Source organism: Saimiri boliviensis, chromosome 18 (genome assembly GCF_048565385.1).
Source record: "Saimiri boliviensis isolate mSaiBol1 chromosome 18, mSaiBol1.pri, whole genome shotgun sequence".
Classification (NCBI taxonomy): domain Eukaryota; kingdom Metazoa; phylum Chordata; class Mammalia; order Primates; family Cebidae; genus Saimiri; species Saimiri boliviensis.
Window position 1 is genome coordinate 15,783,399 of NC_133466.1, and position 26,631 is coordinate 15,810,029.

General features: G+C 40.5%; 1 protein-coding gene across 9 annotated transcripts in view; it reads right to left on the reverse strand.

Moving 5' to 3' along the window:
- BACH1 (BTB domain and CNC homolog 1) overlaps positions 1–26,631 on the reverse strand; it is a 124,407-nt gene that overhangs the window by 36,105 nt on the left and 61,671 nt on the right. For 4 of the 9 annotated variants that reach the window (XR_012514883.1, XM_074389386.1, XM_074389387.1 and 1 more), the window contains exons 1-2: positions 22,682–23,059; positions 695–988 (exon numbers count right to left, since the gene is read on the reverse strand). Coding sequence is in view for 8 of the 9 variants with exons in the window: in XM_074389386.1 (XP_074245487.1) it covers positions 695–928 (234 nt within the window). In the remaining variant the exon portion in view is untranslated. Of the gene's footprint in view, positions 1–694; positions 989–22,681; positions 23,063–23,445; positions 23,550–26,631 lie in introns of those variants that run through there. The other 5 variants (XM_074389384.1, XM_074389383.1, XM_039480497.2 and 2 more) reach the window with 4 other exon arrangements.

Here is a 26,631-nt window from a genome sequence, read left to right on the forward strand (position 1 = left end):
CCTCACCCAAATCTTATCTTGAACTGTAGCTCCCACAATTCCCACATGGGAGGGACCCAATGGGAGGTCACTGAATCATGAGGGCGGGTCCTTCCCATGCTAGTCTCATGATAATGAATAAGTCTCAGGAGATCTGATGGTTTTACAAGAGGAAGCTTCCCTACACAAATTCTCTCAAGAAGTCCCTTTGCTTTTCCTTTGTCTTCTACCACCACTGTGAGGCCTCCCAGCTATGTGGAACTGTCAGTCAATTAAACCTCTTTCCTTTAAAAATTACCCAGTCTCAGGTATGTCTTTATTAGCACCATGAGAACAGACTAATATACCTAGCTACAGCTGCTGATCACAGGAAAGGGCCCCTAGGAAGAGAATGTCACACAGTATGGACTCTCAAAATCATGACTTTTCCAATTACCTATAATCCACTGGGTATGCCCTGATTTGGTCATTTCATCAAAAATAACATAAAAGTGGGTGTTATGTTACATCCAACTGCTCAATAAATACTGTTAACCAACATTCAAAATTAATGATTTTACATGAAAAAAAACTATTTTAAAAAATGGGTTGCTACAGAACCTGGGAAATGCTCCATAGCCACCTGACAAAGAGACTGTGCTTTATTTTTGACATTATGAACCATAAAAAAACAAGTAGAAGTAGATTAAAATAACCAGAAACATGGATCCCTCACCTCTTCTGGAAGAGTAATGCTCAGCTCTGTATCAGCCTGGCCTACGATTCTCGAGTGGAAGTAACTGCTGCATGCCGCCAGCACGGACCGGTGAGCACGGAACCGCTGACCCTCCACAAAGATGGTGACATCGCAGAGCACATCTTTCTTCCGCTGGTCATTAAGGCTGAGCAAAACATTGGTGCTATGCACAGAAGATTCATAGGCAAAAACCGAGTTCTCATTCAGAGACATTCTGTATAACAAATGGTGTCAGGAAGTTCAGTGGAAAGCATGCTTCTAATTGTCATCAACCTGCAAACACACATGCAAGATTTCACTTAAAAAAATCTTGTTAATAAATGACTGTCAAATATAGAATAAGATACATACTCATTGAAACAAAAATGAAAATAAAAACCTCCAGAGGAACAACCTAGAAACATTTATTCAATATACTTCATTTAAAATAGACTCTTGATAGCAGTTTTTCTAACTAATTTTAGGGAAAATGTTGTTGAGGTGAGGGAATGATGACCTTTTTGAACCAAGAATTTCATGGCTCTCTGAAAGTGAGACATTTCACACAGGAGAAACCACCTACTATGAGCAAACAGATGGGAGCAGGGAATTTCTGGGGACATTCCAATTCTATTGTTTTTGAGACAGGTGAGAGAGAGAAGGGAGGAAAGACAGCCAGAGAGGTGAGAAGAGAGGTCCCCAGAGGTCACACTTTGGGATAAGACTGATAGTAAAATAGGCATGTGCTGTTCCACATTCTCCATGTCCCATTCCTCAACATCTGACAGATGGCAAGTGAATTCAGTGCTTTGTAACAAGGGACACTGTTCTACAAAAGGTAAAGTTCCTCCAATACAGAGAAAAAAATGACAAACATATCAAGCCAGATCTTGGTAATAAGTCTTTTTATACAGTAAGATTTACTTCACACTACAAATATAGTCAAGTAAAACTACCTCATTAATAACATGGTTTAACACATGCAGAAACTTGCTTTTCTCAAGATGCTAAAAACAAGTAAAAGTTATAATTTTATTTTTAAATACACACTAACATGTAATAGTCTCCAAATATTTCTTGGTCACATACACACTATTGGCAAAAAGAAGAGTACCCCCAATACGTGTTTGCTTATCTATATTTTTCAGACATGTGCTGCTATCCTAATATGCATGTTCTGAGAAACACAGACATTCAAAGTAAGAGATTAAAAGAAAAGTTCTAATATTTTCTTCCGGCATCTTATGGTCGGAAAAGATGATACTGTGAGGAGCTTATTGGCCTTTATCTGCGTAATGCCTCACGGTATCATCCCTCCATCATTCACTTCTGGTCTTCTGACACCTTACTGCCTGAAACATGGGAAGCCCTCAAATGGTCAGTGAGTCAGTCAATGGTACTGCTTTCAGATTTGCCACACACTCCAAGCAAAAATGAAAGAAGAAGTAAGGACTACTGAAGTTTGGATGGACCAGACCCACATTATGGGTGAATTTCACCTCAAAGACAGGCTGTTTTAGTCGCAAAAAAATAAAAAAATAAAAATAAATAAGCATTTAAAAATTCTCTTCCACCTAGTGTTTCTTTTTAAAGTCCTCAGTATATCTGAAATATTAAGTTCCTCGGAAGTAGTCAGTGAAAATTAAAATCCCCCATTAGGCAGTTAAACGTTACCTTAAGGTTAAGGATCACAACTTATTTACTGATTCAGCATACACATGAAATCACTGGTAACTTCAAAATTAAACACTAGCTCTAACTCCAGTTTTGGCCCATAAAAGAATATAAATTTATTTTTAGCAGTTAGTCCTAATACTTCAGTTATCAACACAAGGAATTAGTGTTAAGAATAACAGGGAAAACCATCAATCAAAAGAGTTATGTATTTTTGGAGGATGGCAGCACACAGAGGCCACTGCCCTCTTCTTTCTTCAAGACTACACACCCTGCCCAGACCACCATGCCCTCCCAACCAAGCCGGACTCCATGGCTGACCTCCCGCTATGTCCCTGTACCCAGGCTCCCAGGCTCCTTATTCTTTCCTGGTATTTCGGATGCACACCCTTTAAACTATACTAACTTTACTTTTGTAGCTCATCATTCTTTTGAACACAGCACTGCCAGAAAACACTATAGAAACACACAGACTGGTGTCACTATAAATTCAGACTGTGCAATCTCAGGCTCTCAGTACTGTTTACCAATTTTTTGCTATGTCCCTGTCTTTTTGCTATGTTCTCTGTAACAGCTTTCCAACTTGCCACCTTTCTCCTCCTGATATCAGCATCTCTCCTGGTAAATCACCGTAACTGGCACTCAACATCAGAAAAAAATACTCCTCCTACCACCTCCACCAGGTTCCCTCTTCTGTTGAAAACAATCCATAATGTACTGTCTTAATCCCATTCTATTCCTGCTTCTCTGGGACCCAATACCTTGTCTTAACACTCTGTCTCATATATATGTCTCATATGTATGTCTCCCTCCATGCTGGCTCCTTCCCATAGTTTAACAAACACATTTAAGTCTCTCCAGAGACTGTCCTAAAGATGTCAACTATTAATGGAAAATCATTAAGCTCTAATTCTTCACCAGGCACTGAGCTGAGTGCTAGACAGTTTTTCTCATTAATGCCTCACAACAACCCTATGATGCTCCTCTATCATCCCAATTTTACAGATGTGGAAACCAAACTCAGTGAGAAGCATCTTGGCCAACACCAAAAGACTAATAAGACAAAGAAGGGGAATTGCCACCAGACATTTTTTAACTATTCCATCATTCTGTCTCCAGTTAGTACTAGCTGAAGGCACAGTATGAAGACTCACTGCAGTAATGCGGAGAAAAAAAAAACAGGTTTTAGTAAAAACCAGGTATTACTAAAAGGTTATGCTTCAGAATAAGGAAATGGACCCACACAGAAAGCAAGAAAAAAAAAAAAACTGAACCTGAGCTTCAGAAAGAGAATGACTCTGGGCCTTAGACACTGAAACCTAAAGGTTTTTTTAGATCCCAAGGTGACTCCACACAAATAATTCCTACACCTTTACTCTAGAGCTGCTAGTAGCCCAACTACATACATCTGTGGCCCATAGCTTCTCATCCTGCCACCAGTTGGCTGACTATTCACCTCAAATTCCAGAAAGAGAATTTACTCTCTGCTCAACACCTATTTAGGCAGTTTTCGGTAACACATCATCTCATGGGTTCACGGCCAGCTTACAGATTTGCTGCCCCTGGGTGAGATGCCAACGCCAAGTCTTATCAGCTGCAGGTGAGAGAAACTAGAGATTCAGGTAGCAGAACAGCCACCCAGTAGGACCCCTCTAAGAAGGATCAGTCTCCCTTAAAGTGGACTGAATGCAGCATGCACCATGATTGATGCTCTTCACACAAGAAATATGGGACTCATTACTCATTTCTTCCTCAGCTGGGCACCTCTATCTAATTGCTTCCTGAGTCCTGCTGCCTCTACCTCTTAACACTGAGGTCCACCTCTCTCCATCTGCACCAGCACAATTCTAATCCAAGCCATCATCAGCACCTGCCTGACAAATCCTGTTTAACCTTCTGTAACAGCTCACAAGCTCACAAATGTACAAGTATAGTTATACAAAATAAAAAGAAAAACAAAGTTTCACATGTCAATATTTATGCTTATTACATGCATGTAGTCTGGTTTTTTTTATTCAATTTTTTTTAAATCCTAGTTGTGATCCATTCAATTTCAAGTCCCCTAATGGCCCATCACCTATGCACTGAAAAAAACCAGGCCCCATGGCAAAACAACTCAGGATTTAGAGTCTCAGAATTTAGAATCTTACATTATCCGGGTTCAAATCCCAGCTCTGCCACTTACTAGCTATATGACCTTAGCCAAGTTGCTTAACTTCACTGTCTCAGTTCCCTCATCTATAAAATAGAACACCACCTCACTGAGATGTTCTGAAGTGTATATGAGATAAGGGAAAAGGGTTTACAACACAGTGCTGGATCTACAGTAAGGAAATAGTATTAGCTGTTATTAATGGTGATAATATTAACAAAAGCCTTAAACCCCTAAAGCCCCTCTTGATCCCCTCCAATGTAGTCTCTTCATAACAAAAACCCTATGTTGTCTTCCAAATAAATGACTTACGATCACTTCAAAATCTTTAATATGTCCTCAAGTCCTATGTAGCTGGGTTTTCCATCCATTAATCCAGACTTAAGTCAAGCCACTGCCCCCCTCTCTTGCTATTCTCTAGCCTCACTGCCTCTTCTTTCATGCTTCATTAGCACCAATCTCCTACCGATTTCAGGGCCTCCACATACACTGTGCCCACTATCTGGACTTCTACTCTTTAGCCAGCTAACACCTTATCTTTTAGGTCTCTGCTTAAATGTCACAACTTTGCCTGATTTGTTCTCTGTGATAACCCAAGCATACCTGTTAGACCGAGTATAACAGAGTAGCTGGTCCAACACAAGTACACATTGCTGAATGAACAATTTCTTATTTTTAATACAAAAACATATCAGAGATAATCTAGATCAGCAGTTCCCAACCTTTTTGGCACCAGGGATGGGTTCCATGGAAGATAGTTTTTTCCACACACGGGCCAGCACAATGGTTTTAGGATGAAACTGTTTCAACCATCAGGCATTAAGAGTCTCATAAGGACTGCACAATCTAGACCCCTCGCATGCACAGTTCACCATAGAGTTCGCACTCCTACAAAAATCTAATGCTACTGCTGAGCCGACAGGAGGCGGAGCTCAGGCAGTAATGCTCACTTGGCAGCCACTCACCTCCTGCTGTGTGACCCAGAATTTGGGGACCCCGACCTAGATCTTCTTCCAAACACAGCCCAGTTACCTATTTCAACATATGTGGGCCAATGTCACTGAGCCAAGCATTCAGAGAAAAGTTCTTTGACAACTTTTCCAGAGCCTTGAGGAGCTCTTTATTAAGAGGCCAACTCATCCCTCCGGAAGTCAAAAACATATCTGCAAGACAACAGGCCAAAAAAGAGCAAGGAATGGCAACTATAAACATGGCCAATACAGCTGACCTACAGTAATGAAAAGACCTTGCCCTTTGCTCTCATTAGCTTGAGGCACTACAGAAGAGTGTTCTAGTGTTCTGAAAATCATTTGTCCTAATCCTGGAAACCATCTAAGTAGTCAGCAATCCCTTTTTACCCAGTAATTTAACTATGTAACAACTATACTAGACAAGAACGGCACACTCATGTCATCTAATGTCCATCATGCACCTTCTAACATTTCGCAAACCTAAAAAGTAAAATACTCCAGCCTTCCAGAATCTAAAATTCTATTAATTAATACTAAATTTAGATTCCTGTGTTACACCTGAATTTTTCTATATTCTTAGAAATACTATTGTTATCATTCAAAATAAAAGTTTGAAATTGCCAATTCACTCACTAGTGAATAAGCATTTTAAAACTTCCTACACCTCAATTTGGAAATAACTTCTGCTCTCTGATGAATGTACATAATTTAAGTTTTGATACAGTTACTACCTGACATTTTTATTTTCAAAATCATACAGAAAGTAAAACAAGATGCTATGACTTTATCAAATTACGTAACTTTAAAGGTAACTTATTTAAAGAAAAAAAAAGACTTGTAAAAACCTAAGGTGAACATCTGATCATGGAGCCCGGTCTATAACACTGCATATAACAGAAGTCAGAAGATAACTTTGTATAACTTTGTATAAAGTTCCACGTTTGCAAAAGAGCTGGAATTTTATCTACCTCAAGTCTCAATGAACTATGTTGTGTTTTAATTCTCAATGAAGAAGGGTACAATAAATAACACCACAATTTCCTTTTAAAAAGGCTACCATACATTTTTTATCTTCATTGAACAATGGCAAATGTTCTTCCTACAAGTGTTAGCTGTGCCACAGGATGCACTAAGTGCTATGAAAACACAAATAAAAGACCGTCCCTCCAAGAACATAACCTAGATATGTTTAAAATAAGAATGACGCCTCAAAGTAAGAGATAATGATCATTATAATCAATTTACACAGGAATGTGGACATTCGAAAAGGTGTTTATTTGAAGTAAGTCTTCAAACAAAAACTACTTTCCTGGTCAATTAACCATAATATTTAATTAATCAGAACAGTTACTTCATTAATAGCTCTGTTAGTCAAGGGTGTGTGTGTGTGTGTGTGTGTGTGTGTGTGTGTGGTTGGCCGCAAGTGGTGGCCAGTGGACACCAGAAATGGTGCATATGGGCAACTGTCAGCCTTTTAATGAAAGCAGTGCCCTGATCTGCAGCCCAGTCCATTCCTCAACACCTGCCTTCTCCCTTTTTCAGTGGCTACATGGAATTTCCACCTTTGCCTCCTTATTGTTTCTGTCTAACATCACCTTCATCAACCTGTCAACTACTTTCACCTCACTCAATTTCAGGGCAGCGTCTTCAATGGCTCAGAAGACAGGCAAATTCCTCTTACTATGACATCTTTCTTAACTCCCTAAGCTCAGAAAAGCTAAGCTCCGTAAGACCAAGCTTCAAAATCCCCTAAGCCATCAGTTCCTGTCACAATATACCTAAGATAAGAGTTTGAGTGTTCTTCTGAAATTAGGTGAAACTTACATTCAATTTTTCAAGAGGATGGCAAAGATCCAACATGTATCATGACGTGATCCACATGTATCATATGTCTACATCTTTGACTTTCCTTTAAGGGTCTTTATTTTAAAAATAATTTTAAATTTAAGGTGGAGATTCTCTAGGAAAAAAAAAATCTTTCTAAAGCCATGTCTTTTCTATCATTCTGTATTTCTTTTTTTTTTTTTTTTTTTTTTTTGAGACGGAGTTTCGCTCTTGTTACCCAGGCTGGAGTGCAAGGGCACAATCTCGGCTCACCGCAACCTCCGCCTCCTGGGTTCAGGCAATTCTCCTGCCTCAGCCTCCTGAGTAGCTGGGATTACAGGCACGTGCCACCATGCCCAGCTAATTTTTTTGTGTTTTTAGTAGAGACGGGGTTTCATCATGTTGACCAGGATGGTCTTGATCTCTTGACCTCGTGATCCACCCGCCTCGGCCTCCCAAAGTGCTGGGATTACAGGCTTGAGCCACCGCGCCCGGTTTATCATTCTGTATTTCTAAAAGAAACATAACATCAAAAAGTCTGTTGAAACTTAATTCAGTACAGTAACCAGGAAGAGAAACTCCATGACCAAGTTGTTATTTTCGTTAACCTTTTACAGGCTTAAATATAACTGTTTAAACATCTGTATTTGATAATCACATTTTCTAAAGTTATTTCTCTCAGCCTTAAGAAAAGCCTTGAGTATGACTGGATAAGTACACAAACATTTTGAAAAGGCTGAACGAAAATGGCAAACAAAAAAAGTTTGAACTAAGGTTAAGTAGCAGAGAAGCTTATAGCAACACCAAAAATGATGAGTAAATAACCTGGTAATTTACATTAGAACTATTATATAACTAAAGATGCTATCGCTTTTTTAAAATTGGCGAAGGGGTAATCAACACCATTTTTGCAGCTCATGATTATTACAACACATGAGGCAAGATTTTTCATTTACTTTTCCTAATATTAAAAAGTATATAGTTAAGTCATGGACCTTTTTTTATAGTTGCTGGATCTAAATCCATATTTGAAATTATGAAACTAAGGTTAAGCTTAGAGGAGAAGAGTCTGAACTTAGATAACTTCGAAGAAGTTATTTATAGACTCACCTACTCAGAGGTCAAAAATAAAAGGTATAGCTGGGCACGGTGGCTCATGACTGTAATCCTAGCACTTTGGCAGCCCGAGGTGGGTGGATCACGAGGTCAGCAGTTCGAGACCAGACTGAATAACATGGTGAAACCCCATCTCTACTAAAAATACAAAAATTAGCTGGGTGTACTGGTGCACACCTGTAATCCCAGCTACTCAGGAGCCTGAGGCAGGAGAATCGCTTGAACCCAGGAGGCGGAGGTTGCAGTGAGCCGAGATCATGCCACTGTACCCTAGACTGGACGACAAAGTGAGACTCTGTCTCAAACAAATAAACAAACAAAAAAGATGTTTTACTTTCCAAATTAACAAATCCAACTTTGATAATTCCATGTCATAAGTTTAGAAGAGCTTGGAAGAAAATACAGAACAAAGATGAGAAAGAACATAGGAAATCCAAGCTCCAGAACCAAAACAAGACTAACAGATTTCACTGTTATACCTTCTTACTACAAAGAATTTAAGAAACAATGAAATCTTTTATTTCCTTAACATATTTGGCATCTATTTGATTCTGCATAGGATTTTTACCTCTGCTATGAAAACATGAACTACTAACTACAACTGGTCCACATCTGTAAAGCTTATTTACTGAACACATATTTTTTGTCATGCATTTGTCAGTCACTACTTTTTAAGCAACTCTGAGGTATGCTTTACATAGAATAAGCAATATCTACTTAACGCATACAATTCAATGAGCTTTAACACTGTAGGTGTGCATAAAACCACCACCACTGCAATCGAGATACAGAAATTTCCATCAGTCCTCAAAATTTCACGTACCCCTTCATGGGCATGACATGTGCCCTTCCCCATGCCCAATTCCAGGTAACCAACAACTTGCTTTATGTCACTATGGATTAACGTGCAAATGGAATCACACATTATATACTCTTATTTCAGGTTTCTTCCACTCAACCTAATAATTCTACGGTTTTCATTTGTTACATGCATCAGATGTTCCTTTATATTACTGAGTAACACTCCATTACATGGATATGCCACAATTTGTTTATCCATTTGACTCTGATGGACTACTATAACAAAGATGTACCCTTGCATTGTTCTCAGTTTGAGATTATTGTAATGTCATGAAAATCATGCATGGACCTTTCTGGTTTTTTTATTTTTTAGCTCATCAGCTATCATTAGTGTTAGTGTATATTATTTGTGACCCAAGACAATTCTTCCAATGTGGCCTAAGGAAGCCAAAAGGTTAGAGAACTGTGCTCTATATTCTCATTAACCCTTGGTACTGTTGTCTTTTTAATCCTGCCTATCCTAATATGTATGGTGGTATCTCACTGTGGTTTTACTTTGTACTTCTTGATAAGTAATGATGTTGAGCCTCTTTACATGTGCTTACTAGCCATTTGTATAGATTCTTTCGTGAAATGTCTAATTCTTCTGGGCTTTTTAATTCTTATTAAATTCTACTCTAAGAGCTAGCTGAATTCTGATTAGGATTGCAATAAAACTATAGATCAATTTGGGGAGAGCCAACATCTAAAAAACTGAGTCCTCCAGTACGGCATCTCTCTCCATTTAGGTAGGTGTTCTTTATGTCAGCATTATTATCCTTTTAGTAAAAATGTCTTGTGAAACTTTTGCTAAATTTATTTTTCAGCATTTAATGTTTATAGTTATAGTTACTGCAAATCAAGTTGGTTTTTAAAATTCGTTTTCCTTTTTTTTTTTTTTTTGCTGCTGGTGCAAAAACAAAATTATCCTTTTAAATATCAGCCATGAATTTTGCAACCTCACTTAATTTGCTTACTAGTTCAGATAGCTGTTTTGTAGATTCCATAGGATTTTCTATGCACACCATCACATCATCTGAAAACAGAGATAATTTTACATGTTTCCCATCTTTATGCTTATTTCTTTTACTTCCCTTATTGCAATGACTGAACAGTGAGAATGGTGACAGTGGGTATCCCCATCTCACTTCCATATAAGAAAAGTGTTCAATATTTTACCACTAAATACGATGTTAACTGTAGGTTTTCTAAGATGAGCAACTAACGAGCAGAGAGGCAGGTGCAGCTGTTACTATCCCAACTAACTTAAGGCTCCCACAAGAAACTGAGAGGGGAGGGGAAAAAAAGCAAAGAATGAAAATTCCCCAAAGCGTAAAATTTCCCAACTCAGCCTCCTCCAAGGTATGGTCTACACCACTTTCTAAATACTTACACCTCAGATACCCCTAAAATCCCGCAATCAGGGACTGAAGATGAGAAGGACAAAAAGTTCTTATCAGGGAGCACAAGTAAGGCCATAAAGACTTTTCCAGAAACTCTCAAACAGCAGTTAACTGCTCTAGGGATACCTACAGGTGGACAGCACAAAATATTAATAACACTTTATAACTTGAGGACCCCACTGTCAGTTGAGCATGTCACTTTACATTTCTCTGTGACTTTTTTTTTTTTTTTTGGCAAACTAGGAACAGGAATAGTACTTCTGGGGCAGATTCAAATGACATAATACATTTCATCTTCTTAGGACAATGTCTTGCACATAATGACTGCTCAGTAATCATTAGCTATTATTTGAATTTGATGCCAGAAATGTTTTTTGAGTAGCACAGGGCAACACTGAAACTGTAAAGAAAGAAATACAAGAGTACACTACTCAGCTCAGTGCCCAGTATTGACATGGCTATGATAAAGTAAACAACACTGGTTAACTGGTTTTCAACTTTTAGAATAGACAAATAATGGGAGGCTTAATTATGACTATAGCACACAATGTAAATAGTATTAGCTCTGACAAAATAAAACAAGCTGAGAGAAGAATCAGAAAGAATGAAAATAGTATTTCCACACAACTTACAATGTGCAGTCAAAAACACTGTCTTAGATTAATGTGAGACAAGAAAAAGAAATAGAAAAAAATGTTTAGAGCTGGAGTTGCAGAGGTGATCAAGAGTAGAAGTGAAATTAATAATATGATTACAAAGATAGGTGAGAGAATAGTAGAGATAAACAAAATCATCATCCGCAGTAATAGTAAATCAATAGATGTTTTAGGTTGATAAATAAAATGAGGTATAAACAGAAAGACAGAGGTATCCACCAAAAAAAATTAAACAGCAGAAATCAGCAAACATTGAACATATCTCTAAAGTAGAATTAGGGGTGAGGTGCAGCAGATAAGGTTGTTCTCTTTACTTTTTTAAAAAAAATTTTTTGGTTGCTGTGGAATCTCCCAAAGAATGCCAATTATGTTTCCCCCCTTTAAAGTAGGTATTTCCTACAGCTGTCAGCAGATAACTGGTTTATCACTACATGGTAAGTTAATGGGCCCTAAAACTTAGCAGCTTCTTCACAATAATTACTAAAGAATAAATTAAATTTTATAGAAACCTAAAATAAAAAAAATAAAGACAATCCTGCTATAGGAAAATAAGGAAAAAGACCCAGCAAGTCAAGTCTAACCATGGAACAAGTGCAAACGTGCATTTGTGAAACGGAATAGACAGCCTAAGTAGGTAGCTCCCACCCTATTTGTCTCACAAAGCCGTTTGAAAAGCATGAAATGTTAAACACACGGAATTAGTAAGGACAAGAGGAAATCAAGTTTTAGGTTATTTTAAGGCTGCCAGCAGCCCTAGATAATCAGTAGATTAACACTCTACTGATATCATCAACTGTGTGATCTTCCGTAAATTACCTGGCTTAACACTTCCTATAATAAAAATTCAGTTAAGCTTGTTAAGGATCTCAAGATAAAATGAAAATGTTAAAATTGCACAAGTATGCCCAAAATAACTGCTAATTTCACAGACCTAAAGAATTTCCAATTAAAAGAGCACATTCATTCAGAATGACCTACCTCTGTCACAGATAAGGAACTACAGTCTTGAGAAAGCCAGTAACTTAAAAGATTGAAAAAGTCTCCGCTGGGAAGTCCAAGTATTACATTTCAAGTCATGTTACATGACTCAAGTGGTATGTGGGGAGGAACAGGTCAAACTGAGACAGTATGGAAGAACAAAAGTACAAGAAATACCTCAAGTATCCTGTGTATGATGAGAATGAACACTATTAGACAAGACAAACAGATTAAATGGGCATTTGTGGAACAACAAATTTCTCCTTATTAATCAACGGCTGGTGAATTTCTTTTCTTTTTTTTTTTTTTTTTTTTTTGAGGGAGTCTCACTCTGTTGCCCAGGCTGGAATGCAGTGGCACAATCTTGGCTCACTGCAATGCCTGCCTCCCAGGTTCAAACAATTCTCATACCTCAACCTCCCAAGCAGCTGTGATTATAGGCGTGCACCGCCATATCCAGATAATTTTTACATTTTAGAGACAGGATTTCACCATATTGGCCAGGCTGGTCTCTCAAACTCCTGACCTCAGGTGATCTGTCTGTCTCGGCTTCCCAAAGTGCTGGGATTACAGGCATGAGCCACTGCACCCAGCCCTGGTGAATTAATTTCTAAATAACACTCATTAGATAATATAACCAATGTCATATATCACTGAAAGGAACCTGACACTAAACTATGCTCAACTGAAATCATCAAGGTCTATAGTTATACATATTACATATGGAAAACTAGAAGAATGCTAGAAAGTATTTCACTACAAGTTACTTTCAATATAGAGGATTAAGTATCCATGTCCTACGTCCATAACAAAATATTAAAGATTCTTCATATGTCATCTTGTTTTTAAACTTTAAAAATTATACCCATGATTCGTATTCTTTATTTCCAACCGCACAGAGGAGGTGAAAGCCCTAAAACTAGTTGAAGGCCAAAATGACCCTCTGTAGGTTTAAGAGTTGACACACATAGTATGCATAGTAATTGAAAAGACAAAATAAACAAGAAAAAGCGCTGTTCAAATTCCTAACTATACACCAACTCACAATAAAGTTGAGTCAAAAAGGGGGCCTGGGGTGGGAGAGGTGCTTAAGAGTATAAAAAGAATGTTAACGATTTTAATTAAATAAAGCAGAAGTTACCATACAGCAATCAGTATATTACATAAATCACAGATTTGAAACTGTTTTATTCAAGTAGAGATAGTAAACTGAAATGCCTTATTTAAAAACAACCTAATCCATTAATCCCTAAAAACCACCATAAGGTCACAGTTTCTCAATATACATAACTAAAACTAAAAATGTAAGTCTATTTTTTATTATGTTAACTTGGGAGTCAAAATAATCATTTCTAAAATGAGGATTTCTAAGCTACAGATTTTCCACCAGTGGGCCCAATAACTACTTTTTATTGTATTATAGCCACAAGATTCAGCCAAATAAGTAATAATTTGGGAGGTATAAAGCTGAAGTGTATCTCGGTTTGAAAAGCATTTGAGGAACTACTGAGTGGGTAACTACTACTGCATTTATCTGAGACAAAAATTACACTAGAAGGATAAGTCTTTCTAAATTCTATCCAAAAAAATACCAGCTCAGAAGCCCACTCTGGCTATTTATCACGGTCTATTTGTTACTCTTAAAAAGAAACAATGATTAGCAATTAGTTTTCATTTTGTAAATTTACAACACTCAAGTGTTTACGGATTTACATTATTTGTCTGCCTTTCACAGCACAGGAAGCACCAAAACCTGGGATTGAGAAGAAGAAAGAATGAAACATAAGAGTGCTTTCACCCAGTGACCACACAGGTATCCCCCTCATCTACAGGGGATACAATCCAAGACCCCAGCGGATACCTAAAACTACAGACAATAACGACCCTATATATACTAGCTTTTTTATTAAGCACAGTAAGAGATTAACAATAACAAAATAGAACAATTATAACTATATACAGTAATAAAAGTTATGTGAATGTGATGTTTGTCTCTTTCTCAAAATATCTATTGTATTTAATATTTTTGGACTTCATTTGACCATGGGTAACAAACGGCTGAAAGTGAAACAGTGGGTGGGGAGCCCACTGTATTTCAAAATTGCTAAGAGTAGATTTAAAGGTTCTCACCATACACACACACAAAAAGGTAAGTGAGGTAATGGACATGTTAATTAGCTTGATTTAATCTTTCTACAATGTACATGTACACCAAAACATCACATTGTAGCCCATAAATATATACAATTATTATTTGTCAATTAAATAAATTTTAAAGTGCTTTGAAAAGTTAGGACTACTACAAGAATACTGTATAAACTTAAGGTGGCATTAATTTTGAAGTCTGAAAAGAATGACGAATAAACTAACCACAGGACAGTTTTCCCTTCGAGGAAAAGAATGAGCACACAGAGAAAGGGAGATGTTCCTGTTTGTACTCCTGATTCAAGAATTTGGGTTCTAAAGAATCCTAATCCAACTAGCCAATGAATTCACCATTCTATCTGAGCCAGGCTGGCCTCAGTACACAGTACAAGCCATATAGATCACAGGTGGGTATGCACTATGGACTGAGAGACAGAGTGGTCCTCTTGGTATATACATAATCGGAAACTACAAGATATAATGTTCTCCTCTCCCTGAAAGGAATAAGACAATGGCAGGAAAATTTTGAAATATTTAGAGTACTGAAAGAAATTTATTTCTTCTATACATAAATTTATTGGCAAATTAGACATTTTCAATTTTTAAATAATTTTTAAATAAAAATTGATTTGATGATAAAAGTGCTACTTGATCATAGAAGAAAATGGCATAAAAAAGGGAAAAAAAGGTACCTAAAAAATCCAAAGACAAGCACATTTTCTTTTTCTCCTCAGAAGTTTGTATCTATGTGTAGTGATGGCAGAACTAGTAGACAAGGATGTCACTGTTAACTTCACACCATTCGCCCCCTCACTTTCTAATCAAACACTGATTATGATCATGTATCTACTCTCAACCTCAGGCTATCAATTTTCGAAGAAGTAGACCCCAGTCACAACCTAAGACGAATCACAATCCATTTATGCCAATCACGGCAGTGCCGTTCCCCTTGACCTTGACTGATTCAGGCACTGGCTTATGCCCAATGCTGGCCTATGAACAGAAGAGAGAGGGATAGGGTAGCATCTACTATGAGGCTTTAGGGAAAAGTTTTTCTCACTGATAAAAGCAACAGAAAAAAAAAAGTGTCTCTTCTTCCAGGAAACTTAGTCATATTTTCTTGTGACACTTGAACTTGTGGCAGCCATCTTGTAACCGTTAAGAGAAACTTGCCAAGGATAAAACAAGGAGGTTGTTGCCAGCATCTTCAACCTTTTTCCATTGACCAGATTTTTAAATACACACACACACACACACACACACACACACACACTCCTCCCTTCCTGACCCAACCTTCCCCTACTAAAATCTATTTCTCTCTGGTCTTACAGCTAAGCTTCTCAAATTGAGTTGATACAAGTTGTTTCCTCCACTAACCTATGCATTTATCATTAAACATCCCTAAAGCTTTCCCGATTTCTCAAAACTTAGGCTTCTAATAGTCTATGGTTCCACCGCACATTTTACATGTTACTACCACAGCAATCAACACATACTATGGGAATGCTTTACCTGTCTAGTAGACTGTAACTTCTGAAAAGTTCATTATTGCCAATATCTTGAAAAGTTCCTGGCTTATAAAGCCCTAAATAACTGTTGCATAAGTTAAATGTAAACCAAATACTTAACATGTAGGAATGCCAAAAATATTGAAATGAACTTAGCAACCCTACTGTCTGCATACACCGAAAATTAAATAAGTATTTGCATGAGTCTGGAGAAAACAGCAGCAGGGATAGGGAGAAAAGAGAACAAAGTGCCTTGAAACTTAAAAACACATTCTTCCTCACTCTTCAGAGATTAGAGAGCTATTCCAAGCTAATTCAACAAAAAAGGAGAGGCTGTTTTCACACTGGCATCTGAAAAGCAGTGGTAGAATAGCTCTCCAGAATCTGAGTTCCTCTGCTGCTTATGACCACTGCTGCCAACCTGCTCAGAGAAGGTGGCCCAGCCTTTCTGGGGTCTGGAACAGACAAACTAGTCCAAAGACAGGAGGCCCTTAGAGATAAAACACAGTTTTTTAGAAATCAAAAGAAATACACCTACAGCTTGATTAGCACTTGTGATAGCCCTTTACCACAAAAAGACAACAAATAGGTATATTTAATTGTAATTACACATTCATCCCCAAGTAGCATTTCCTTTGACTTCTCTGGATGACAACTGAAGCTGAAGGCATGCCAACAAAGATCCCAGTCAGCTGGGCAAAATGCTTTCTACATCAGTCTTTTGCTAATCTGAAGGAAAAAAAGATTACAAGAGCCAAAAGCTTTTGTTTTCTTACCTCTTTTAACCTGAATGATGACTCTGATTTAAGGGAGTACCCAGAGCCATGCTGAGAATATACCTAAGAAAAACAGTCGACAAAGAGACATGAGGAATCGCCACCTTCCCTACGAAGCTTAGTTTGGCGAGATTCCATTTGACCCAGCAATCCCATTACTGGGTATACATCCAAAGGATTATGAATAGTTCTATTATAAGGACACATGCACACGTATGTTCATTGCAGCACTGTTTACAGCAGCAAAGACTTGGAACCAATCCAAATGCCCATCGATGACAGACTGGACAGGGATTATGTGGCACATATACACCACGGAACACTACGCAGTCATAAAAAATGATGAGTTTGTGTCCTTTGTAGGGACATGGATGAACCTGGAAACCATCATCTTCAGCAAACTGACAGGAACAGAAATCAAACACCATATGTTCTCACTCATAGGTGGGTGTTGAACAGTGAGAACACATGGACACAGGGAGGGGAGCATCACACACTGAGGTCTGTGGTGGGGGGGGACTAGGGGAGAAACAGTGCAGGGTAGGGAGTTGGGGAGGGATAACATGGGGAGAAATGCCAGATATAGGTGATGGGGATGGAGGCAGCAAACCACATTGCCATGTGTGTGCCTATGCCACAATCCTGCATGTTCTTTACATGTACCCCAGAACCTAAAATGCAATAAAAATACATATATATATATATTACATAATAAAGTGCTGAGGAAAAAGAGAGACAGACATCAGGTACACTGGAAATTAAAGAGGGCTGGGCCAAGATCAGATAACCACTGTATACTTTTTTAAATAATGTTTAAAAATACATGTTAATGAAATTACAACCTAATAAATTCATTTAATCTTTTATAGCCACACATTTTATAACAAACTGTCTGATGGATAAGCAACTGCACTAATTTAGCTGACTTCCAAAAGACACTGGTACACTTTAGAAAACGAGTAAGGCATTAAGCATATGAAGATATCAGTAAACAGGAAGTTGGGTGAATAGGTCTCCCTATTTCTTCAATAGGACCCTGAGAAGTTCACCTCCTTGAAACAAAAACACCTCCCTAGGGTCCTGGAGGCAGACAAGTCAATAAAAAGAAGCGATAACTGGAAAAAAGGTGTGTAGGGGGAGGGAGGGACATTACCCTTACTATATTATTTACTCTATAGCCCTGGAGGTAGGCTATTACTAATGTCCAGGCTACGAAGGAACTGAAAACATTTTTTAGTGTAATTCCACTTTAATAAGGGATGGGGAAGTGGAGTGCAAACTGTCCACTATGACTGATCTGATCTAAAAATGATAAATTTAAAAAGTGAAAATAACTTTACCTGATAGAAACTGGGAATAATTAGGGGCCGGTCGCAGAACCTCGCGCCTGTAATCCCGGCACTCTGGGAGGCCGAGTCGGGTGGACTGCTTAAGGTCAAGAGTTCAAGACCAGCCTGGCCAGCCAACATGGTGAAACCCATCTCTACCAAAACACAAAAATTAGCTGGGTGTGGGGGAGGGGGGGCTGTAATCCCAGCCACTAGGGAAGCTGGGGCAGGAGACCTGCTTAACCAAGAGACAGACACTGCAGTGCACTTGAGATCATGCCCCCTGCACTCCAGCCTGAGCAACAAAGTGAGACTCCATCTCAAAAAAAAAAAAAGAAACTGGGAATAATTAGTTTATTACAAAAATATTAGTTTGAACGATGAGTTTCCTAAGGCATTGGAAAAGTATTTACATTTATCTTTCAAATAACATGACCTGCAAACAATTTCAGCTACATTAATGGAACATTTTCTAAATTGTGTGGGTACTGAGAAAGGAACCAGCTGCCAGACAATTTCACTGCATGCCCACTATGCTCATATAATGGTCATTAACAACCAAGATTCTGGCTACCACTATTTCTTCTTCCTCATGTTTGCTTTGGGGCACTTTTTATCCTATGGATATTTTCTAACCTGTCCCTGATCCTAAACAAAGAATCTGTTCTAGAGGAGTGATGATATTCAAAGTATAAGACATATAAGACATTTAACAACTAGAAAACTGAATTATATTTTGTTCAATTCAATTCTAAGCCAATTATGAGTAAAAATAAGTCACAAGTTTTATGTCTATCTTAGGAGATGAACTAGAATGACTTAATTCCAGCTGCTTCCTCAATAATTATACCAGTAATAAAAACAGAAAGTAGAAAGCTAAATAATCAAGAATTTCAACTCATTGCAGCCTTACAAGGTCTAACACACAATGTTCTCTCCTTTAATCTGTTAAACCTTCCCAAGTTTCAAAACCACGGAACTAGAATGAACCCATATCATACCACCTAGTCCAGCAACCAACAGTTTATTAAAGAAACACAGCCAAACAGAAAGACACAGATTCTCACCATCAGGAAACTTACACTGTGGTTGAGAGAATGGTCAAAATAACACGACCATTCTGAATTACTAACAGGTACAAGAAGCTATATGAGAAACAGATCCACTGTATTCCTATCCATTTCATGGATAATTTTTCTATACTAGTATAGGCATATCATCTAAAGAAAACACAATAATTAAAAGCAACTAACTGGCATACAAATTTACATTCCAAATGTTTCCAAAAAACTGGATAAGACCCAGGAATATGTACTGAGAAACTAGTTCTGTTCTGGTATTAACAAGCAGGGAGGGATGGACAGGTTACCAAAGCTGCCAGGCCGCAATGTCTTCAAATACAACCTGGAAAAAACTAGGCAAAGGATAGCAAGTGTTTCAATTAACTGGTTAGTGACCACCTCAAGCATTCTGCTGAAACTACTAGATTTCTTTAAGTAAAAAGCTATGTCCTGTGTTCCTTGTCCTCAGAAGTTGGGTGTATGTTTGAGACAGTGCTACTGCCTTAACATAAGAGTGTTCCCATTGTTATTTTTCCAGTAGCAGCAACCTGCTGCACTCCTCAGTCTCACTTGTGAGCAATGACTGCAATTCAGCCCTCAGCAGCTATAAAACATTGCTGTGTAACTAAGTACTTCCCTTATTCTGAACAACAGATAATAACATCTTACATTTATTGATGTTTCTTATAAAGCTGGCACTGTTCTAACCACTAACCACTTAACCTGTATTAACGCATTTAATCCTCACAACGATCTCTCTGATACAGATTTTACTATCACCATCTCCCCATTTTACAGAGGAAACAGTGAGGCACTAGTTACCAGGTAGAAGGGCTTGCCCAAGGCTTCAAAGTAGGTGACACAACCAGAACCTGACCTTAAGCAGTCTGGCTCCGGATATACTTTTAACCATTTTGCTTACTGCTTCTTTGTCAACTGAACAGTGATCAAACCCATGACTTCAGTTGTTAATGCACTGCACAAGCCAGATGCCCGGGCTTCAGGGTAGTATAAGCCAATATTTTATCTGCAGTCCTGAAATGTTTACTCTCTCCAATGGGCCTGGATTCCGGCAAATTGCATTCATATTACCCATACCTTGGACATCAGTATATCACCTCATTTGACATATATTTTAAATCAAAACAATCTCAAAAATCATCACTTCACCACATAAAATAAACCCTCTGTTTAGAATGCTCAGGAAATGCAGGTTTTAGGAGTAAGACAATTTTCTCATTAACAGAACATTAGTCAGAAAATTAGGAGGGAAGTAGTGATTCCTAAAACATAAGTTATGGAGAGATCAGCACTATGAGGAGAATCTCTGACAAGTGGTAATTTTAAAGGGCTTTGCAATTGTTATTCTGAACATCATCTCTCACAGTACAGGTGTGTGGAAGGCACACGGCACATGAGATTTAACTGAATGATAAATACTAACCACCCTCACCCGCCCCCCATCCCCACTAGTAGGAGGTTGATATTCTGAATATATGCCACTTACCATCTTAAGCGGGTGTAAGCTTGGCAAAAAAAAAAAAAAAAAAAGACTTCAAGGAGTAACAGTGCAAAGTAATTTTCACAAAATTTGTGATATACATATTACACTCCATTGTGTAGATTATCTTCAAGTGTTTCCACTGCACCTTTTTACTTATCACTGTACTTCAGATCAAGTACATTTAAACAAACCAACCATGGGCTTGTCTCCAAATTCAAAACAGGTCATCAAATGAAATTTTGTATTTTTTGTATTTCCATCCCCAATATTCACAATGTAACAAGAAATTTATACTCAAGCTTCTAATCTTTAAAGTAAAATACAAGGAGAATAGACCTATAAAACTTAAATGAAATAATTAAGAACATTTTGAAAGAACAATTAAGAGGAAACCATAAAAGAAAAAGCATTCTAGTTGTTGAAAGAATGTTATTGACAGTGATTAATGGACTATGCTCCCCAATAAAAAAGAAGTGAGGCTCATGTACAGGCATTATATGATATGTACATAATGTATCTTTAAGCTTAATGTCTTTCTTAAAAGACATTTTTAAAGTTTTAATATATTATTTCCAAGTGAACCTCCCTGCACCCCACCTTAGAGGCACTAATACTTAAAAAATCCATGATTTCTAATCTCCTCTAGTCCCAGACTTAAAGCAACAAAATAGTTTTTCCCAATACAAAATGTTTTAAATGAACTACCATTAATAGAAATCATTTTTATCACCAAAGGTAAGGGCCAAATTCCCAGCTCTACACTTCCCATTCCTAAACTTTGTTTGCAATGAGGACTCATGTAACTATGTGGGTTGTGTGCTCCTTTTTAAAGCAAGAAGCAATGACACAAGGTGTAAAGACAGTATTGTCATACAATCAAGACAATGAGACAGGTATATACGGTTGGCCATTCATTAAACAGCTCTTTCCAGATTTGACCCGATACAACCTGTTAATTCCACCCATATTGTGCTTACCCTCCTCTGACTCCGGAAATTTCTTGTGTATGCATACAAAGCCAAGGGCCATGAAAAACAGAGCAACTCCTCTCTGTGTACTTACAAAGAATTTTTATGAAGCACAAATTAGGCTCACTGCTTGAAACTTAGAGACCACATTACAAAACCACAAAAAGGAAACTAAGTCCAGTAAGAGTAGTAAATATTTTTGTTACAATACTGTTTATTGGGTTACTCCTAGCTGCCAATTTCTTCCCGAGTTTTGGCTCTCTCCAGTGTAAATTTATGCTCAGACTTCAGGTGACGAGGCTCTGTGTTTAAAAACCACCTCAGTGCTATTGGCCGCTGCCTAAGAGTGCTCTTCCACTTCACTGAATACCTGTGTCAAAACAACCCAGCTGGGTCCCCTTCAGCCTTCTGAAGCAACCCCTCTAGAGCGCTCCTTGGCCTGTTATAGTGGAGGCATGTGATGAGAGAATCTGCACCAGCTGTTTCTAATTACTTCTCAAGCTGGGGCGAATGACTCAGCAACCCAACTTTTTTTTAAAGAGTCATCCTACCTTGTTAACCAACCAACATACTGAACAATAGTAAACCACTTGACAGAACCATAGGTTAAACAGCAATACAAGAATCAGTACACCAAAGCTACTCTACTCCAAGCTGACTCACCAGGAACCTTTTTTTCCCTGGGCTACTTTAAGATGTCCAAAGGCAGAAGTGGCAAGTGTCTCCCAGCCCAGCCCAGCCTATCCCTTGCACCACTACCCAAAGACCAGGAAGAAGCAAGCCGACCTCTTCCCATTTCTCTGCTTGACTACGTGAAGCCCTCAAGCGCTCTGCCACTAACACATCTGGGATTTCCACCCTTTATCCTTCTGAATTGCCTTCAATACAAACCCTCTGGGATGTAAAGTGTGTTCAAATACATGAACAAATTCCCATAGCATCCGCCATGGGTAACAGTCCCTACATCTAGATAATTCTCCAAAAAGCATAGCACCCTACAAAAACAGTCTTTGTTCCTCCAAGCATGACATTGTAGCTCGGTTTTCCCATACACGTTCTTTCACAATTACTACTACACTTTACCTGGAATCAGCACACATTTTACGCAGAAGCCTCGCTCCATAAAAGCATTCCGCACAATTCTACTCAATGACATGCCACTGCCGTGTAAGAATGAGAAAGCACTCGTGTTACATTACACGAGCACAAAGCTGGTGTCTCCAGAATCAACGCCCACTCTCACCATATTGTGCGAGGCTTAATTACAAAGCGTGGGCAAAACTCCAACAAAGGGAGTCCTGGGATCTCCGGTCCCCAAAGCCAGTCTTCGCTGAATCCAGCTCGGCACAGTGGCCTTCTCTCCCCTGCCACAAACTCGGCCTTTCTCACGCGACTGCACGCGCGACAGGCACCAGGCTGGGGAGCCGCGAGGCTGGGCACGCGGTGGAAGGTGGCGGGGGACAGCGCGGGGCCGCAGCCGCGAGGGCGGTGCTGATGTGTCACAGCCCGAGCGGGCCCCGGGCGAGGGGCCGGGCTGGCGCCCGAGGGCGGGGACCCCGCGGCCACCGGCCCCCGCCCGCCCGAGTAAAGTACGGCGCGCGCGGGTAAACAATAGCTCCGGCCGCGGAAGGGGGTTCGGGAGCCGACGGGACGCCCCTTCCGGCGTCGCGGCCACTTCCAGGACTCGGACCGCAGGCGCCCCCCGCGCCCCGCCCAGCCCAGCAGGAGCCGCCTCCGGCCCGCCCGCGCCTCCCCCGGACCTGCCCGCCGGCCTCCCCTCACAGGCCCGCGGCCCCGACCGCGCCAACCCTCCCGGAGAAGGCCGGCAGGACGGCCGAGCCACTCACCGGAGCTGAGGCGCGGCGCTGCCCGACTGACTGCAGCGAGCGAACCCGGCGGGCGGCGAGGGCAGCGGTCAGGTGACTCACTCCTTCCGCGCGGCCGGCCGCCCCCTCCCTGCTGCGCCGCTCTGCCGCCGCCACCTCGCGGCGCCAAAACCCCGCCCGCCCGCCGGAGGCCCCGCCCCCGGCGCCGAGGCCCCGCCCCGCCGCCCTCGAGGCGGCTGTCAGCGAAAGAGCGAGCGCGGCAGTGCGGGCGGGGGTCGCAGTGGCCGGAAGCCCACGCGGGGGGCTGCAGGGAGGGGGTGTAAGGGCCAGGGCGGGGCGGGGCCGCGGGGAGGGGGCGGTGGCGTCCCTGGACCTCCGCGCGCAGCGCCGCCCGCAGCCTGAACTGGCTTCCACTCGAGGACCAAGTCTCCTCACCCTTCTGAGGGCGGAACGGAAAGGCCGAGCGCCCCCTCGCCCCGGGAGCCGCAGGACGCCCTAATGCAGCCGAGCCGCGGCCTGCCCGGGTGCCCGCGGACAGCCGGAGGGAGAACGGGCGCTGGCCCCGCAAGCCTCGCTTTACCCCCTTGAAAGCTCCTCGGCTGCCTGCCTGCCCTGGGGGTGGCGGGCGCCCAGCTTCACCGGGTACTTGAGCTTGCTGGTGGGCACATGCGAAGTGCGTCCAGGTTTCCGTGGAGAGCGTCTAACAGCTGCTCTGCTTCCGACTGACGGTGAAACAAGGGCGCCCACGGCAGGTGTTCCCTTTTCAGTGTCGCTGCCGGGAAGCTCCCAGCCAGGTTCAGCGCCCAGTGGTGTCAGCCGGCCCATCTCGAGCCTGGGTTCCGCTGTTATCTTTTGGTGCTTTTTCTGGTGTTTATCCAACTGTCAGTTTTAAAATTATGTTCCCAAGCCATTGAACACCTCTGGGGTTCCAAGCACTGGCCGTCAGCAGAGAGGGGTGCACGCGCAGCGGAGGGGTCTGTGCACGCCAACCCCGCAAGGGTTACGGCGGAGATGGCACGGACCTTGAGGCCTGTAGCCAAAGGACGATTTGTGTGAAGGGATTTTGTTGTTAGCTTTGGAGACAGCAGCAAGGAGACAGCCCTGGAGTTCCTGGGGCAAAAAGGATACCATGATAAATAATTCAGGTATTATCACTAACATGACTGCGTTTGCACCCACAGGCTGTGGGACTTGGGGGCGTTTGAGTTACCTCCAAAATACATGAGAAAATCACATACGTGAAGTTGGATGGGAGTGCAAGGGGTGAGGTGATACATTACGACCTAGAATTACCGGGTGCGGGTGCTTCCTGGAGGGGGTGACATTTGCATTGGGTCTTAATCGGGGAGAGTGGAACCCAGCAGTCCAGAGGTAAGAGGTTCTTCGCATCCCAGGCTGCCTGAGTTCATGTGAGAGTGCAGATGCTTGGTGAAACATGAGGAAAGGACACTTGGAAACACCATGAAAGAAGGATTGGAGTTCTTATAGACATGGGAGTGTCCGAGGCTTTATTCTGCTTCCACCCTGAGCCAGTGTAATTACAGTCTTTTCTTTTTTCTACAGCTCTCCAGTTTCTTCTAGGGGAAGATCAAACCTTCCTCTTTGGGAAGAAGTCTTGCTTCTTTAGATAATAGCAGTGACATTTGCTAGCCTGAAAATTATGATGTATGCCCTGATATGTTTAATTATTTGAGAAGTTCTCACAATGGTATACCAATGTGCTGAGAGTATCAACACAGGTGAGTGACTCTCAAGCTTCAGTATGGGTAAGAATATCTGGGGTTCTTGTTAAAATGCAGATTCCTGGATCCCATCCCCCAAAGATTCTAATTTTGTAGATCTGAGTAGGCCTACGGATCTGCATTTCACATCTCACTTAAGTACTGAGTTAGAGATTATGGCACATAGTAGGGACAGGACAAAAAATGAAATTGGAGAATGAAATGAAACTGAGTCGGTATGAGAAGGGCCTCATGTGTTGCACCTGGAGTTTGGACTTTATCCCATGGGCTGCAAGAAGTGAGTAGGGCTTTTTAAGTCATGTGGTTGTTTTTAAAAGCTAATTCTGGTATTGAGAAGGAATGGGAGTGGAAGGAGTGGAAACAGATTGTAGGCTGAATGAATGAATGATGATGCTCAATAAAAGATGTGGCACTTTTTGTTTTCAGTATTCTTTTGCTTTGAACCAAAACCACTTATAATATATTTCTTTTAAAACCTGAATGTCAGTGTAAATATTCACAAACAACTATGTGTCCTGACCTATGCCTTCTGGACTTCCAGAGTTAGCATTAACATTATTAGCTACCAGGCCAACAAACCTTGAGTAATCCTACCATACTCAGAATCAAGAAAAGAGGCTACATCATTGGTCATCTTTTAAGAACATCAGCCTCAAGATCTTTTGCATTAACTCATACATTTATTAAAATATGTTACTATAACAGAGTTTTAAAAATTATCTTGGGGTTATAATGAGACGTGCTTCTGCTCAATTCCTATTGAAAAAATATTTAGATTTGGGGACCAAGAAAAAAAATTGTGATTGCTTTTTTTTTTTCTGTTTTTTTTTGTTTTGTTTTTTTGTTTTTTTGGAAACAGTCTCTCACTCTATCACCCAGGCTGGAGTGCAGTGGCAAGTGATTTTGGCTCACTGAACCTCTGCCTCCCAGATTCAAGCGATTTTCTTGCCTCAGTCTCTTGAATAGCTGGAATTACAGGTGCCCACTACCAGGCCCAGCTAAGTTTCGTATTTTTAGTAGAAACGGGGTTTCACCATGTTGGCCAGGCTGATCTCCAACTCCCAACCTCAAATGATTCACCTGCCTTGGCCTCCCAAAATGCTGGGATTACAGGCATGAGCCACCATGCCCAGCCGATTTCTTTCAGTTGGTATTGATAATAGTTTGAAACTGGGATGAGTAGACTAGTGTTGTGGTCTTTCTGTTCCTTACCTCAGCTGGGTCCAAGTTCTTGTCTCACAACCAGGAAAAATCAGGGTCACAGACACTAGAGAGTGAGTGGAATAGAACTGATTAAGTGAAAAGAAAGCTCTTAGCAAAGAGGGAATGTGGGGAGTGGTTCCCCTATCCAAAAGTGGGAAAATCCTCTCTCATGTGGCTGAGCCTGGGGCTTTTATGCACTCAGAATGGGAAGTGCATGATGATTGGTTTGCGAGCATGCGAAAACAGGTTAAAGCAAAGACAC